Source organism: Peromyscus eremicus, chromosome 4, assembly GCF_949786415.1.
Source record: "Peromyscus eremicus chromosome 4, PerEre_H2_v1, whole genome shotgun sequence".
Lineage (NCBI taxonomy): Eukaryota > Metazoa > Chordata > Mammalia > Rodentia > Cricetidae > Peromyscus > Peromyscus eremicus.
Window position 1 is genome coordinate 136,208,090 of NC_081419.1, and position 17,534 is coordinate 136,225,623.

General features: G+C 46.2%; 1 protein-coding gene across 1 annotated transcript; it reads left to right on the forward strand.

The window, feature by feature from the left end:
- Nucleotides 1–11,465: 11,465 nt before the first annotated feature.
- Nucleotides 11,466–15,027, forward strand: Srsf6 (serine and arginine rich splicing factor 6). Its single transcript, XM_059261843.1, has 6 exons — nt 11,466–11,705; nt 11,912–12,060; nt 13,325–13,449; nt 13,553–13,761; nt 13,917–14,000; nt 14,102–15,027. The coding sequence occupies exons 1-6, from the start codon at nt 11,599–11,601 to the stop codon at nt 14,445–14,447; spliced, it is 1,020 nt and encodes a 339-aa protein (XP_059117826.1). The 5' UTR covers nt 11,466–11,598; the 3' UTR covers nt 14,448–15,027.
- The last annotated feature ends 2,507 nt before the right edge of the window (nt 15,028–17,534 follow it).

Below are 17,534 nucleotides of genomic sequence, written 5' to 3' on the forward strand. Positions count from 1 at the left end.
CCCTAACCTTCTTTATACACTTCTTCTCCTGGTGCCCTCCCAGAGCCCCAGAGGGGCCAGAAAAAGCTGCTTGTGCAGAGTGGAAGAGGTAAGAAATGGTCTTCTGTGCAGAGAAGCTAAGGTGGAAAGGCCATGGGGTTAAACAATCACAGAAGAGAGTGGACTCGCGCTTCTCTTTAGAAAGTATTTCTCAGCACACGTACTCTTTAACCGCGATCTCCATCAATGCCTGCACCGCCTTACACGGTGAGTCTTATTACTAAGCCCAGAAGACAAATTGAGGATATGGTAAGTGGATTTGAACTCCAGAGCTATTCTCTTCCAATGTCATGGGCTTCTATCTGTAGCAGGCTTTTTCTTTGGGGCCACCAACCAGCCCCAAATCATGACACAGAGATTTTATTAATAGTTATGAATGCTTAGCCTTAGCTTATGCTCATTTCTGGCTAGCTTTTTTTTTTCCTTTAACTTAAATTAACCTATTTTTCTTCATCCATGTTTTGCCTTGGGACTTTTTACCTTCTCTTTCTGTATGTCCTACTTTCCCTGTTTCTTCTGTGTCTGGCTGGCGGCTGCCCGGATGGCTGGCCTCAGGCATCTCCCTCTCTTTCTCCCTCATTCTCCTAGATTCCTCCTCCTATTCATTCTCTCTGCCTGCTAGCCCCACCTATCCCTCCTCTGCCTAGCTAGTGGCTGTTTAGTTCTTTATTAGACCAATCAGGTGCCTTAGGCAGACAAGGTGGAACAAATGCAACACACCTTTACACCATTAAACAAATGCAGCACAAACAAAGGTAACACAACTTTACATAGAGTAATATTCCACAACACTAACAAATGTAACAAATCTATACATAGTTAAAATAATATTCCACAGCTATATCCCTTCAGTAAATGTTTCCTATTACATACATGCTGGCACCAGAAGAAAATAAAAAGCAAGGGACATTTCCTCCCCACCACACCCCACCAAAGAGAGAAACAAATTTTCCCCAGTCCATCCATTCCAGCTAAACCATCAGTACATGTTTTCACGACATTTACTCATCACCTGCCATTGTGTGGTTTTTCATGGGGAGACATGAACAAGGGTCTATTGACCCAAACAGAGCGCCAAAGGTCAACCAAAGAGACTAGTCCACCCAAATCTAGCTTTACTTAAAACAAGCATAGGTGAAGGGTTACTTGCAGGAATGTGTGTGATTCAATGGCGGCTCCATTACCAAAACGAAAAAGCCTGCCCCAAGATGGGCAACAATTCAAGAAAGTTTCATCCCTGGAGCTCCCTGGCCGACTTGCAGTTTCCCGTGACCAGCCATCGTCCACTGCTTTTGTAAGCTTGGGAGAGGGCTGTGGAAGTGAGTGCTGACAGTGTCAGAATGCTGTCAGCTGCTTCCTGTCCTAGGTAGCTTTAACTGTCGATTTCATGCAGCCTAGAGTCATCTGAGAAGGGAGTCTCAGTTGAGGGATTGCCCTGCTCAGATTGGCCTGTGGAGGGTTGTCTTGATGGTTCATTGATATAGAAAGGCCCTGCCTACTGTGGGAAACACCATTCCCTAGGCAGGTGGTCCTGGAAGAAGCTAGCCAGGCATGAGCCTGCAAGGCAGCTAGCATGCAGCATCCTTCATAGTTTCTGCTGTCTTAGGGCTCCTGTTGCTGTGAAGAGACTCCATGACCATAGCAATTTTTATCAAGGAAAACATTTCATTGGAGTGGCTGGCTTACAGTTCAGAGGTTCAGTCCATTATCGTCGTGATGGGAAGCAAGGCAGCGTGCACCCAGACGTAGTGCTGGGAGGTAGCTGAGAGTTCTACATCTTGATCCGCAGGCAACAGGAAATGGTCTGACTCACTGGACTTGGCTTGACTATATATGTAACCTCAAAGCCCGCCTCTACAGTGACACACTTCCTCCAAAAACACCAACCTACTCCAACAAGGCCACCCCTCCTAATAGTGCCACTCCCTTTGGGGGCCATTTCCTCTCACACCACCACACCTGCTGTAATTCCTTGACTGTGTAGTGGGTTCTTCAATCAGAAATAACGTTGTATGGGAAGGCAAGCAAGCCTGCTTTGAGTTTCTACCCTGATGTCCCTCAGCGATGAAGTGCAATCCACAAGGTGAAATTAACCCTTTCCTCCTCTAAGTCACTTGGTTGGAGTGTTCTCATTTCTCCTGCACCTTTGTGCTCTTCCCTGGATACATGTCCACCTAAGACTTTCTCCTTCAGCATCTCGGTCAACCCGCTACCCCTGAACCTAAACAATGATCCTGAGCCTACCACCCACAAGGACCTACTTCTAACCCTGCCACCTAATCATCCACAACTCTAAAATGAAGCTTCTGGGCTACAGCCGGCTACTCTGGTGACATCTTGATCCCTGTTTGGGCCATTGAACAACTGTTGGGCCCAGGGAAGAGTCTGAACACCAGCTGCCATCTATGCTCGTTAGTGGCTGGGAGTAGCGGACAGTATAGCTCCAGCAGCAGCAGTCACACCCACATATGTGTAGGAGAGTTGAGGCCTGAGGGTCACATCAGAGATGCCATACATACGTGACAGCTGCCAACGTGGAAAAAAAAAAATGAACTTGAAATCGGGTCAAAGGAGAAATAATTGGGAGGACAGTGGGCAACAAGAAAGGACATTTAAAAAGAGGGTCTGAGTGCTGAGCCCAAACATCTGGAAGATTTGTTTGTGGTAAACAGATGTAGTATTTTATCTGCACAGCTTTGGGCACACTAGGACCCACAGAGGTAACAATTGGAGACAGTGGTTTATTTATATAAAGAATAATTTACAGACAGTGAAAGACGCCCAGAAATGACCTTTCAAGCAATGGCATGAAATCCTCAGAGGAATAAGAGATCGGACAACCAGATTTCAATTTCAGAACTTCAAAACTTTTCCGACTCTTGAGTTTTATTCGAAACCCTCGTAAATTCTCTACTACTGCAATCCCACATGCAGCCACTTGGTGGCGACAAAGGCATATCTTCAGAGCTAGCTTCTAACTGGAATACAAAAACAAAACAAATGATTGATTCAGATAAATTGACATTCGTGATCAGACACCCAGAACGACCCAAAGGGTTTCATCACAAGCAATCTGATTTTTTGTTCTTTTTGTTTGGTTGGTTGGTTGGTTTTTTAGTTTGTTTGTTTCGAAACAGTCTTGCTCTGTGTCCCAGCTGCCTGAAACTCACTGTGTAGTCCAGGCTAGTTTCAAACTCCTGGTGATCCTGACTCAGCCTCCTAAGAACTGTGATCATAGGCACGAGCCACCATACCCAGACTGGAATTTTTCTTGAGATTACTTTTTTTTTAAATTTTTCTATTAAAACACACACACAGAGGAGACAGAGACAGAGAGAGAGAGAGAGAGAGAGAGAGAGAGAGAGAGAGAGAGAGAGAGAGAGGCTAATGCAAAATATTCAAATCATAAGTAACCAAGTAACAGATGTCTGTGAGCAGAACTTACTTGTGTAGTCAGCACCTGGCAGATTCCACTGGGACCAGAACCCCAGAGCCCTGCAGGCCTCTTCCTGCCACTCCCCCACCAGACCGAAGGTGCCTCCCTGCATCCAGCACCCTTACTCAGTCTTGCTGGTTTCTTGTTTGTGCGTTTGTGGAATAACACTGTAGGAGGAGGGGTGGCCCTGTTTCCTCTGCATCACAGTGGCTTGCTCAGCCTCACTGTTGTGTGGTGGTGCCTGGGGTGAATATTCCACAGTTCAATCCTCCACTCTACTGGGGGGTGGCATCCGCATGTTTTCCAGCTTGAAGGGTGTATTAGTCAGGGTTCTCTAGAATCACAGAACTTACAGAATGAATATATACAATACATATATATTATATATATGGGGGGATTCATACAGAATGAAATATATATATATGGGAATTTATTAAAATGGCTTACAGGCTGCATTCCAACTATGGCTAGTTATGAATGGAAAGTCCAAGAATCTAGTAGCTGCTCCATCCCACAAGGCTGGGTGTCTCAGCTGGTCTGCTGGGATCCAAAAGAAGGAATGGATGTGCTGACCAGGTGAGGGCAAGCAGGTGAAGAACAGACCCTTCCTTCTTCCATTGTCCTTCCATTGGCTTCCCCCAGAAGGTGTGGCCCAGACTAAAGGTGTGCCATCCAGCCTCGAGGTCTGGATTAAAGGAGTGTCCCTTCTAGCCTCAAGATCCGGATCAAAGGCATGTTGTCTTCTTGCCTCAAGATCCGGATCACAAGTGTGCCCTCCATTTCTGGATTATAGTTCATTCCAGTCATAGTCAAGTCCACAATCAAGAATAGCCATCACAAGGGATTTGCCCATAATGCTGTTCTGCATTTCCTTTCCCTTGCAAGCTTGTGAACTCATCTCTGCAGGATGTGGAATGGCTCAGCCATGGAATGACCACTTCCAGATTTTGGTAGCAGAAGACATTAGGTGCACTTTTGAACCCCAAGGCGACTGTAAAAAAAATTTACACTTCGAGGAATGATGTCTGACTGCTCTATGGCTTCCTCGCCAAACCTGAATTTTCTGTTCAGAGGTGTTTGGGTGGAAGGGAGGAGGGAGGGCATTCCTGCAGGTCTTTATCATTCCCTCCAGGGCATCCGAGCAGCGCAAACAGGTGATCACAAACAGAAGCTGGAAAATCTCCTCCCACCTGCATATCCCAATGAATCTGTAGAGGAGTGAGACTCTCTTGCAGACTTCCATGCCCTGGGTTCTGAAAAGCCCAGGATGGCGTCCCACTTGCTGAGACAACACAGGGTGCCTCTGGCTCTTCTAGGTACTGAGAACAGAGAAAGAAACATGACATCAGTGCTCTGATGAAGCTGCGGTAAATGTGACAAGGGGTGTAAATGTGACAAGGAAAAAGAAAACAGAAGAGAATGCAGAGTTCAGGGGGCGTGGTTGGGAGAGGAGACAGAGTGCAGGGGGCGTGGTTGGAAGAGGACACAGTCAGGGGAAGATGCATGGGTATAAAGAGGCTCTCCTGGTAACTTGGAGCAGAAAGCAGAAGCCAGGAAGCAAGCCAGAAGACAGAATGTTCCAGAAAGGGAGAGCTGTTCAATGAAAAGGGGCTGGGGTGGGTGTATGTTGTCACATTCAAGAGAGAAGCTGGTGGAATAAGGGCAGGGAAGGCTGTGAGGTTTGATGGAGCACAGCTGGATGTAGAACCTGTCCAACTGCTGTTAAAAAGTAGTCAAGGGCCAAAGTAGAGTGGCTGTCTAGCATGCTCAAAGCCCTGGAGGATCTCCATGCTCAGAATTCATATGCAACACACACACACACACACACACACACACACACACACACACACACACGGGGGGGGGGGGGGGGGGCAGCAGCAGCGGGCATCTAACACCCGTACAAAAATAGTCATAAAAAGAGTTTGAGTTTTCAGAATTTTAAGTGGTCTACAAAAATGGTCTCAGGCATATATTAAAGCCATTTGTTTTGTTACTAAACAATACAGAATCAAAGACAGTAGCATACTCAGGCTAGGCACTCTCCTAACTTAGTGCAGTACACTCTCCTAGCATGTTCAAGGGAGGTGGCTTGTGGTTAGGAGGGCTTGCTGCTCTTCCAGAAGACCTGAGTGTGGTTTCCAGCACCCACAGTAGACTGTTCATAACTGCCTGTAACTTCAGCTCCAGAGAACACGATGCCCTCTCTTGGCCTTTATGGGCATCTACACACATGGCACACACATACACACATGCGCACGCGCACGCACAATTAAAAGAGAGAGAAATCTTTAAAAAATAAAGTGGAACTTGGTGGTGCACACACCTTTATTCCCAGCAACTAAGAAGCAGAGGCAGGTGGATCTCTGTTTGAAGCTAGCCTGATCTACTCAGCAAGTTTCAGACCAGCCAGGGCTGCATAGTGAAATCCTGACCCCAAAATTAACTAATTTAATTAAATAAATTTTTAAAGTTTTTCAGACCAGTCTTTGTAGCAACTACTCCAACACAATAACTATGCAATACTGTTACAACTTGAGAGAAGCCATAGACCCTATGTAAGTGAATGGATGTGTCCGCATGCCAATAAAACTTTATTTACAAAACAAGTAGCGGACCAGTTGTGGCTGAGGCTCTAGTTTGCCGGGACACGTGCATAGTTGAATCCTCAATGGTGAGAATAGTTCACACAATCACCATTTGGTGAATGAATGAACTGTGTTCTCTTTAACAGAGAGTATCCCAGAGCTGGGACAAGCATACTGTACTCCAGGCGACAAACTGGACCTCTTATTCATCACATAGATGTCTAGGTGTGAGGTTGCTGAGTCAAAGCTTATGAACTTAGTATCACTAGTTCCTTGAAGTCCTTCCCATTTCTACCATCTGTGCTATGCATTCTTGAGAGCTGGGTTCTTCTTCTGCCTCCTTAGCCACCACCCCCTACTTGATTTTCCTGAATTCGACTCAGTTTCAGAGTTCCCATGTTAAGCAAAATGTTCCCTCCCTTAAAGATGTCTACATCCTAATCCGTGGAACGTGCGGAAGTCACCCTATGTAGCAAAGGGAACTTTGCAGAGGCCTTTACCTTAGGCAACTTCAGGTGGAGAGTTTGTCTTGATTTATGCCCATGAGCCCGATGTCCTCACCAGGGTCCACACAGAGAGAACTGGCTCAGAGAGGGACAAGTGGGAAGCTGGGGTTGGAGTCCAAGTGACATGTGTAATAGATTCCATCAAGTCAATAGCTTTGAAAACGGCAGGAGCCACACGCCAGAGAAGGCAAATAGCCTCTGGACACTGGAGAAGGCAAAAGGGATAGATTCTCCCCCTGGAGCCTCCGGAAGACAAGGTCACAATGTCGCCCTTGTTTTGCCCTGGAAATCAGAGCAGACTTCTGATCTCCAGACCTGAAGATAACAGATTTGGAATGCTTTAAGCCACTGGATTGCTGGTACTTTGCTACAGCAGCCTTAAGATGTGTACAGAGGAGTTGATGGCTGAGGGTAGAGCTTGGTGGAAGAGCACTTGCCTCGGATTCACAAAGCCCTGGCTGGGTTCAGTCCCCAGCAGCACACAAATTGTATACAGACAGGAATCGAACTCTCAGAACATGATGCTTGGATCTGCTCTGCAGTTCATCCTCTTCAGAGTTTTCATCCTCCTTATAACAACTCGAAGACTTGTCTATCAGGTCCTCCATGCTTTCCCATGTAGCACTGACAGAGCTTGTTAACAAGTTCATATTGGAAGCATTTTGCCAGGTATGGACTTGGGTGCTGTAGGTCCAGATTTGTGTGCTTACTATGACAAAAATGTATGTTTACACTGTAACCATTAGATGCCCTCAGCATAGCCAGATAATATCAAATCTTTAGCTAGTTCAGCATACGTCTGCTCTTAGGCAAGGCAACTTCACTGTCCAGTGACATCTTTTTGAAAACTCCGGTTAATCCTTAACCACACAAACACAAGCGAAGCAGGTCAGGTCCTCCCAGTCAGAACCAGTTCTCTACAGGGGGCAATTCTGTCCCTCGGCGGCATCTGTCACTATCTGAAGGCTTGAGACTTTTTATTTTTTCAGTCACACTGGAGATGGAAGGACACTAATGGCACCGAGTGGGCAGAGCTCAGGCAGCCTGCTGAATGTCACACAGCACAAAGGACAGCCCACGACAAACAATGATCAGCCCCAAACGCCAGCAGTGTGGAGTCTGAGGAACCCAGCTCTAAATGGATCTTGTACAGATGTTTTGAACTTTTTTTTTTTTTTTTTTTTTTTTGGTTTTTCGAGACAGGGTTTCTCTGTGTAGCTTTGCGCCTCTCCTGGAACTCACTTGGTAGCCCAGGCTGGCCTCGAACTCACAGAGATCCGCCTGGCTCTGCCTCCCGAGTGCTGGGATTAAAGGCGTGCGCCACGACCGACCGCCTGGCTTGTTTTGAACTTTTTATTTTTCTTAGGGATGTTTGTTTGGTTGAGAAAGGATCTCAGTATGTAGCCCTGGGTGACCTGGAACTCACCAAGCTGCCCTCGAAGTCACAGAGATGGCCCTACCTCTGCCTCCTGAGTGCTGAGGCATATTTGGAGCTTTTTTTTTTTTTAACAGACTTAATTCACTTTTTTTTTCTTGTATAAAAACCCTTATATGGTGGCCACAGGTGGAGCCTAGGTCCTCTGAACTCTGGTGTAGGTTTTCACAAGATGGTCAGTGAATTCCTGATAAGGAGACTTGGTGAACACAGTCTCTTTCCAGAGGTCAGGGGTCAGGTAGCTGTAGGTCTTAGAGATAACATCAAAGGTGGCCTTGACAAAGTTGCCCAGGGTGGCAGTGCAGCCCCTGGCTGATGTGTATCGGTCATCAATGCCAGCCATCATCAGTAGCTTCTTGGGAACAGGAGCAGAGACGATTTTTAATAAATATAAATATTTATTTTTATCTAAAAGCGTGTGTTTGTTTGTGTGTGTGTGTGTGTGTGTGTGTGTGTGTGTGTGTATGTAGGTATGTGCTTGTGTGTGCAGAAGCCCACAGGGGCTAGAGGCATTGGATCCCGCTGGAGCTAGAGTTACAGGCAGTTGTGAGCTGTTTGCCTTTTGTTCTAGGAAATGAATTTAGATCCTCTGCAAGAACAGTATGCCCTCCTCACCATCGACCCATATCCCAGGACATTGCTAAGTAGACTGATCCTCTTGCTAGGAAGCCTGATCCTGCTGGCATTACAGGTCTGCACCCCCACACCTGGCTCACATGTCTTTAAACAAGGGTTTGGACTAGACTGGCAACGCTTACCCGTCTCCCAGTCAGACAAACCTCAGAAGCCTACCTGACTAGTAATTCTTCCTAACTCTGTCACAGACACCTTCCAGTTCTGGATGGTGTGCCCAAAGCAGCCTGTTACATTCACTCCATTCCCCACAATACTCTTGGGTAGCTTCGTTGGTTGGGATTCCACATGGGAACAGAATGAATGGGTGAGCATGGGAGCTGGGGGGTACACCCGTAGGGATTGGTTCTCATCAGTATGGAGGCTCTGATGGTCCATACTAGACTGTCCAAAAGCTGCAGAAACAGGAAACACAGTAAAGAGTTTCCATCCAACTCTGATTTTATTTGGCATTTTGGTTTTGTGTATGTGTGCAAAAGTGTACCTATGAGAGCCCTTGTGAGCATGTGCATCAAGTGTGGGGGCCGAGGGTCACTTTAGGTGTCATTCTTCTGGAGGGGATCAAACACGGGTCCTCAAGCTCCTGCGGCTAGCACTTTCCCAAATGCCCCCTCCCTTCCTGGTTGTTAAGACAACGTCTCACTGTAACCAAGGCTGATCTAGAACCCACAGCAATCCTCCCAGCTCAGCTCCTTTCCCCTCCCCATAAGCCACTAGACGGGAAATAATAAATCCTCATGTCGCACACCTGCCCTCACCTTTACACTGTTCCTCCAAAGTACCAAGTTAAGTCACAACAAGCCCCCACAGTGCTGCTCACCTAACGAGGCGCTGTAGAAAAGTATCCCACGTTTGCTCTTATATTCAGAAACTAGGGGTGTGTGTGTGGGGGGTCATGAATGTAGAAAGGGCACTATGTGGAGGGAACAAAGGACGGTAATAGGATGAACTGACAAATACTTTTTTCCTCACATGGAATCCAGATATACATATGTATGTCCGTGTGTGTGTATGTATACATATATATGTAGATAGATATAGATATATTTGCTGTTACAAATAGTAAATTTAAATGTGTTATCACGTTTAGTTATTTATTTATTGGGAACATGATACACATGTGGAGGTCACAGGATATCTTGAGTTGGTTTTTTTCCTTCTACAGTATGGTCTCTAGAATCAAACTCGGGTCCTCAAGCTTGGTAGCAAGCACTTTTACCTGCTTCGGTCATCTCACCAGCCCACAAATAATAAGTTCTAACACATTTTCAGAAAGTGACCATTTGACCTGGCGGTGGTGGCACAGCCTTTAATCCCATCACTTGGGAGGTAGAGGCAAGCGAATCTCTGTGTGTTAAGGCCAGCCTGGTCTATAGAGCGAGTTCCAGGACAGGCAGAACTAGACAGAGAAACTGTCTCGAAAAACCAAATAATAATGATAATGATGATGATAAAAGAAATTGACAATTTGATAATGAGAAAAGTTATTTGTTGAATTCATTGTAACTACGTACCATGAATATTTTCTTTTTAAAAAGCTGTCTACCCGTATTTTTTACATAGATAATTTTTAAAGATTTCTTTATTTATGTATACAGTGTTCTATCTGCATGCATGCCTGCACACCATAAGATGGCACCAGATCTTATTATAAATGGTTGTGAGCCACCATGTGGTTGCTGGGAATTGAACTCAGGACCTCTGGAAGAACAGGCAGTGCTCTTAACCTCTGAGCGATCTCTCCAGCCCCTATTTTTTTTTTTTATTTCTAATGTTATTTAAGAACCTCTCCCCACTAGATACTAGTATTAACTCACCCCCCATTCGCTACAATCAACGTTGCCTGTCTCTAGAGGGGACGCTCCTTCCCACCTTAGCTGGAAAGACTGGGGATGCCCTGCTTCGAGAGCAGGTAGTAACTCAGTGACAGTCTGTTCTCCCAGCTTCCATCACACCATGCCATGCTTTCAGTTTTCTAACCTCTCTAGTCACTCCTTTGCTGCACTTTAGTAAATTTCTGAATATCCCCAAGGCATGCTCCTCGATAGTTAAATTTACTCCGGAACCGGGGTGTTTTATCTAGCTCTACAGCGTTATAAACTCCTAAGTGCGTATTTCTGCCACATAAATACCGTGCCTTCCGAGGCAACCTGGTTAAGGATAGTGTGCGTAGGGAAGGGGCTCGGTGTTCTTGGGGGACCACCAGGTCGGACTCAACCCTGAGGGCACCCGCCTGTTGGTGCGCGGGGCCCTGCCACGCTCCCTTTGTGAGCAGCCGCGGTAAGCGCGGGATTCAGAGCTGTCAGCGTTCGGAGCAGGATGAAGGATGTCACCGAGACCCGCCGCCACACAGCACCTGCCTCGCTGGTCACGACGATCTCCCCGGCCAGATCTCCCGCGGCTGAGAAACCAAGGAACTGACCGAGTCCAAGAGCACGTTCCCACCGAAACCTGTGCGAGCCAACCGCTGAAGGGAAAGCGCAACCTCTTTTTTTAGGAAACCAATCAGAGGCTAAAATGGCCTAGACGGACGGCCCTGAGAACCAATGAGAAACAGCGACCGCTCTCCGCGTGCTTGGGCACGCGAGCAGTTTCTTAAAAGGCACCGGTCAAAGGCCCCGGCTTCGGCTGTGCACGGAGACGGGTACCGAGCGCCAGGGGAACATGACGGAAGCGAGGTCGGCTGGCGCCAACCCCGCGCGCGCCGCAGCAGCGCCGATCTCCCGGGAGCCGACCGCGGCGCGGGAGGGGGACGTGCTGCGCGCCGACGTCACGCGCCGCGCCCCGCCCCCGGACGCTTATAGCGTAGGCCGGCGCGCGCGCGCACCATTGTGTGGCTGACTCGGCCGCCGCTGCGGTGTGAGGCGCGTGTTCGGGCCTTCGCCGTCCCCGCACCCGCACCGCAGCCCTGCCCCGCGGCCCGCCGCACCTCAGCTAGCCTCCGGGAGCCCACCCGCCACGGCCATGCCGCGCGTCTACATAGGACGCCTGAGCTACAACGTCCGCGAGAAGGACATCCAGCGCTTTTTCAGCGGCTACGGCCGCCTCCTCGAGATCGACCTCAAAAATGGGTGAGTCGGGTCTGGGGGTCCGCGCCCCGTGGCGGAGGGAGCCCCCAAGGACCGAGTCGACCAAGGCCGCGGCGCCGCGTGGCAGGGCCTCCAAAATGGCGGCGGCGCCTCGAGCGCGCGCGCGGGGGGGGTGAGGCCGCGGGAGCGCGCAGCGCCGGCTAACGACACGCCCGCCGGTGCGCGGCCCGCGCCCCGCCCCTCCTCAGGTACGGTTTCGTGGAGTTCGAGGACTCCCGCGACGCCGACGACGCCGTTTACGAGCTGAACAGCAAGGAACTGTGCGGCGAGCGCGTGATCGTAGAGCACGCCCGGGGCCCGCGCCGCGACCGCGATGGCTACAGCTACGGAAGCCGCAGTGAGTTCTACCCCCGCGCGCTCCGCGTCCTGGGTACCGGGAGCGGGCGGCGGGTGCAGACGCGAGGGGGCGGGTGCAGGGTGGGACCTCCCCAACCCGGGCAGGCGCGGAGGCAGGGGGTCGTTGGCCCTGGGTCTTCCCGGGCCCCTCTCCCTCCACGCATGCTCGGGTAGCCATGGGACACCGGAGCGCGGGGATCGGGTCGGGTGGCCGGTTGGCTAAGTTTGGAAGGGGGTGGCTTCAGTTGGCCCTCGTTGGCACTGACGTGGCTTCTGCCCGCGTTGAAAGCGAGGGTTGCTTGTATTTGTAGTATTCCCCCTTGCTTATCTGTCAGTGCTTTAGCTAGCATCGAGGAAGTTTCGAGGAAAGCTGGGGTGGAGGTGGGGCAGGGGGCGGGGAAAGGGGCGGAGCCTGGAGCATAAGTCTTAGGAGATGGGAGACTTGGCGAGGGCCAAAGAAAATGCCATTTTAAACTAATGTGGTAGAACACCACAAAGTAAATGTAAATGAGCTTTATGCTGTATTTGAATTAGTTGGGGCATGTTACTGGGAGGGGGTTGGGGGGATTTTGGTTATGTGAAATGTTTATTGTTGAAATTGTTGCATGTTGAATTCAAACTTTTTAACAAGTCCTTGATGTTTCAATTTAAAAGTGACCAATGGGGCTGAGGCTGTGTCCACTGAGGCTAAGATGACTGCCTTTCCTGATTGGCCTTGGCTTTTCCATACATTGTGTGACCCTTGCCCTATGACCCTTTGGCTGACCTTACCGGAAGCCATGACGACAGCAGCCTTTTGCCATTAGACGCAGGGTGATGGTGAGGATTCCAAGGGTTAGACAAAACTGGTTAATCTGAACTAGGTGACTGTTACCTTGCGTGTTTTGTGGCCAAACCACCACCAAAAACCTCACACTGTGATGTAAGTACTTAGTGTAACTAGTAAACATTTTTGTAAAATGTAGAAATGCATGTAATCAGTTAAGTTTTATATTTTACAATGTTCTGTAAAATAAAACTTAGCGAGGTAAATTGAATAAAGGAGCAGTCACTCTCTAACAGATTGTAGGAGAGGGTTAGTTGGATTTAGTCTATTTGACTTGCCCTTAATTTAATTTGTGGCAAATCACAAATGTATCGAGGGTTTAGCAGTATAATAGCAAAGTCCTACTCCAGTAATAAACGTTGCTATGTTTGTACTAACTTTCAAAAACATGCGTACCTGTCATTGCAATGCATCTAATTACTCCCTCCGTGTGATAAAGGTGGTGGAGGTGGATACAGCAGTCGGAGAACTTCTGGCAGAGACAAATATGGACCACCTGTTCGTACAGAATACAGGCTTATTGTAGAAAATCTGTCTAGTCGCTGCAGTTGGCAGGACTTAAAGGTATGGCCTGGAATTAAATGACAGTGGGCAGTCATTTCCTTAAGAGTTAGTGCTACATAGATGTGCTTTAGATTCCTGGGGCTTATCAGTCTTACTGTTTTAGGATTTCATGCGGCAAGCAGGAGAGGTGACTTATGCAGATGCTCACAAAGAACGCACAAATGAGGGTGTAATTGAATTTAGATCCTACTCCGACATGAAGCGTGCTTTGGATAAACTGGATGGCACAGAAATAAATGGCAGAAATATTAGGCTTATTGAAGATAAACCACGAACAAGCCATAGGCGCTCTTACTCTGGAAGTAGATCCAGGTAACATGAGACACTGGGGCGGCTTGTAGTTTTCGGTTGTTGCTTAATTGAACTTGCAGCTTTTCTTGGTTGTAGTAAGCAGATACTTCAGCCACGGCTGAGTAGTACAAATGCATTCTGAAAGAGATTAAAATGTCACTGTCTCTTGTGTGTAGATCACGGTCTAGAAGACGGTCACGGAGTAGGAGTCGCAGGAGCAGCCGCAGTAGATCTCGAAGTATCTCAAAAAGTCGCTCCCGGTAAATAATGTGGTGTTGGGTCTCTCTTTAATTTTACCTGTTGGTGGAGTACATGTGTTTTCTGACAAGATACTGAAAGAAATCTGGCTTTTCTTACACAGATCTAGGTCGCGGAGCAAAGGTCGATCCCGGTCCCGCTCAAAAGGCAGGAAATCCAGATCAAAGAGCAAATCTAAGCCCAAGTCTGATCGGGGTTCCCATTCACACTCAAGAAGCAGATCTAAGGATGAGTATGGGAAGTCCCGAAGTAGGTCACGTTCTCGGTCCCCCAAAGAAAATGGAAAAGGAGATATAAAGTCAAAATCCAGATCCCGAAGCCAGTCTCGATCCCATTCACCTCTGCCTGCTCCACCTTCAAAGGCTCGTTCCATGTCCCCTCCGCCAAAAAGAGCTTCCAGGTCCCGTTCTAGATCTCGTTCAAGGTCCAGATCAAGTTCCAGAGATTAACCCTGAACTCTATGTTCTTTGCACACTATAACGGAACACTTTCCTACTTGCTTAGGCAGTTACTCTTCCGAGTTTGTACTTGGCCTCTTCTTCAAGAGGATTTCCTGAAAAGGGAACACAGGAATTTAATTTGTGGCCAAATTTAATGAGAAACAGATGAGGTTCTAAAATGGTGGTATGACGCCCTCTCCCTTCTTTTTAGAATTAAGATAATTTTGATTTTATAGCCTTTGAGCCTAAAATAACTTTTGTAAAGATTAAGCTCATTTAGATTTTTTTTTTTTAATATTGCAGCAGAATCTGCTGCAGGGTTCTGTTTTGTTTGCTTATTTTTAAATTAACTGTTTGAAGCTTTGGATACTGCAGGCTTTAGAGGGAGAACCCAATTTTTCAATTATGTTGGCTTTTTATGAAGCTCGTTAAATAAAAGTTTGCTACCAAGATGATTGCCTTATTGAATAGGTCACTACTAGGGCCCTGTAAGTGTTGATACCTGCCATTTCTGGAGACAGTGTAAATTCCACTGAAGTGTAAAACAAGGCAAGCCTCAGACCAGCAATAAATTAATCAGTTTGGATAACCTTATTTTGTGCTGTTAATCAAATCTACCAAAGTTTTTTTTATCTGCCCCTTTAGTAAGTTGAGTTAAAAGTAAAAGGGACTTTGTAGTTAGTGTCACAAGATTTTGTCTAATTAATAGGTTTTTAAATAAATGAAACTAAAGGATTACAATTTGAACTCAAGAAGTAGGTTCCTAGTACTTGGGATCTTGTTATCCTGTGTTCTGGAAGTGGTCATCGTGATTAGTGTTAGTGTATATGGTTTGGTGGTCTTTAATGTTTGGAAAACAGAAGTAGCCTTTGATTCGAAATTTAGTTATCTTATTCAAAGTGGAAAAGCGCATATGCTGTGTTTCTGCTGAAAAGTGATTATATTTTAACAGGTGCTTAGCAGACTATTTGGTAAGATATTTGCTGGTTAAAATTCTTTCCAACAATCAGTCCTCACCGTATTGGTGGGGCATTTGTGGTTGGTTTGAAAAAACAGTGACATGGATAAGCTAAAATGCTTTGTACTTTGTAAGTAAAGTATAATGAATACTGTGGAAACCAAGTTAAAATGAATAGTGCAAACTTGTAGGAATAACTGGATTCACAGTTTCCATGCATCCAAATGCCCAGTTAGTTGAGACTGCAATCCATTAAGTGAATTACCTTACAACCCTTTCATTGTTTGGACATGTTAAAGTCATTTCATCCTAAATACTTCACCTCAGTCTTTAGTCAAGGTGTAGATGAATTGGCTAAGGTTTAATACCTTCCTCAGCTGTTGCTACATAACCTAGCAAAGGTTGGATTATAATAAAACATAGTGTTGTGGGGATGGTGTGTGGGACTAAATAATCAGAAGACATGGCAATAAAATGAGGCTGAGTGGAAAAAATGGATATTCAAGGACCTAGATAGGTGTCAGTAGCTGGGAATACTTGGCAACAGGGAAAGGAGAATGTTTTCAAGAAATGTCTTTCTGTTACAGAATCGTAGAGACTTAACTTTAGGATATAGTGTCAAATAAAGCTGCTGCTTCAGTCAGTCATCTTTCCTTTGATGCTTTGTTTAGATAAGTTTATAAGAAATAGGTTTATTTTTCCAGTGTACATTTCAGAAGTTAAAATTGTTTCTGGTTGTAGTTTACTATTTTGCCTGTTCAAAGACAGAAGTGATGGCTCTTTAAGAATTGGATTTGACCAAAGTTCTTTGTTTTCAGGGAAAAATATAATAAAAGCTTTCTGAGCCACAGCCTTTTAAAGAGGAAAGGCTATCAGTAAAATTTGACTCTTCTGACTGCACACATCTTCAGCTGGGCTTGCCGTCTGTTAATGTAGTACATGATGGAGGCATTTGACTATTTCTAGCTGCCCCAATAAGTAATATAACATATAGGTAAATGCCAACGCCCGTATAATTTTCCTAGTGGGGGCAAAGGCTGTTTTATTAAAACTCTAGGCCTGTTTCATACCTGTAGACCCTAGTTATTAAATGCACTAAACAAACCACTGCATTTCAAGCGTTGGCCTTAGCAGAATTGACTGACTTAAAATGTTTAGTTCCTTACTGACTAGTGAATTCAGTTCCCTGCCAACTAATGCGCAGAATCTAAGAGTCCCATCTTGCACACATTGGTTGATGCCCTGGGTGGAGTATCAGCAGCACCAACTGATAAAGAGCACAAGAGAAGTGGGGAACATCTTGAGTCCAGTTGGACATGATAGCGTTTCTTGATATGCCACAGTGCCTTTATGGCCAGTTTGAGTCCTGCCTACTTCAGTCTTTATGTTCCCACTCCTCCTGTGTTGACATTGCTTTCATCTTGAATATTCTTTTTTTCTACTTTGTTAACCTATTTTATGCATACTCAATAAAATGCTTACCAAGGGAAAGACTTGTTCTGAATTTATTGTGTTGTCCCTTGGCACAGAGTACTTGGCCAGTAGTTTTTTTGAATTGTAGTTACCATTGGCTAGCCATTGATGTGTGTTCTTGTTTTAGCTCTAGAAAGCAGGGTTTGGGGGCCGACAGTAGATGGTTTGTCTTATGTTCCTAATAACTTGCTTCATTTTCATGTGTTTACTCTTGTCCATTTTTTCTTGTGGTTGATATTTTTCAACACAGTTTCTCAAATTAGGAAGTTTAAAATACCTTGCAAATCCTTAACCTATGTCCTTAATCCTGGGCACTCTAGGCATTCCTTCAATACCATTGCACTCCTATTGCTTAATCTTGTTCTTAAAAGCTTCACTAGTGGTTGATCTGATTTCAGACATATGGTGGGAACCTAGTGTGGAGCTTCATTTTCTTGTTTTATAAGAATAATCTAGGGCTGTAAGTATAGTTCAGGATGAGCGTTTAATTTCAGTATGTGTAGTGCCCTGCATTCAGTACTCATTGTGCAAGCAGCTCTCTCTCACATATACACAGGGACTGATTGTAGTGTGGTACTCGCTCTTAATCTTAGCATGGTAGGCTCTAAGGCAGAAAGATTGCTCTGAATTTGAGGCCAGCCAGTGATAATTAGCAAGGTAGCTTT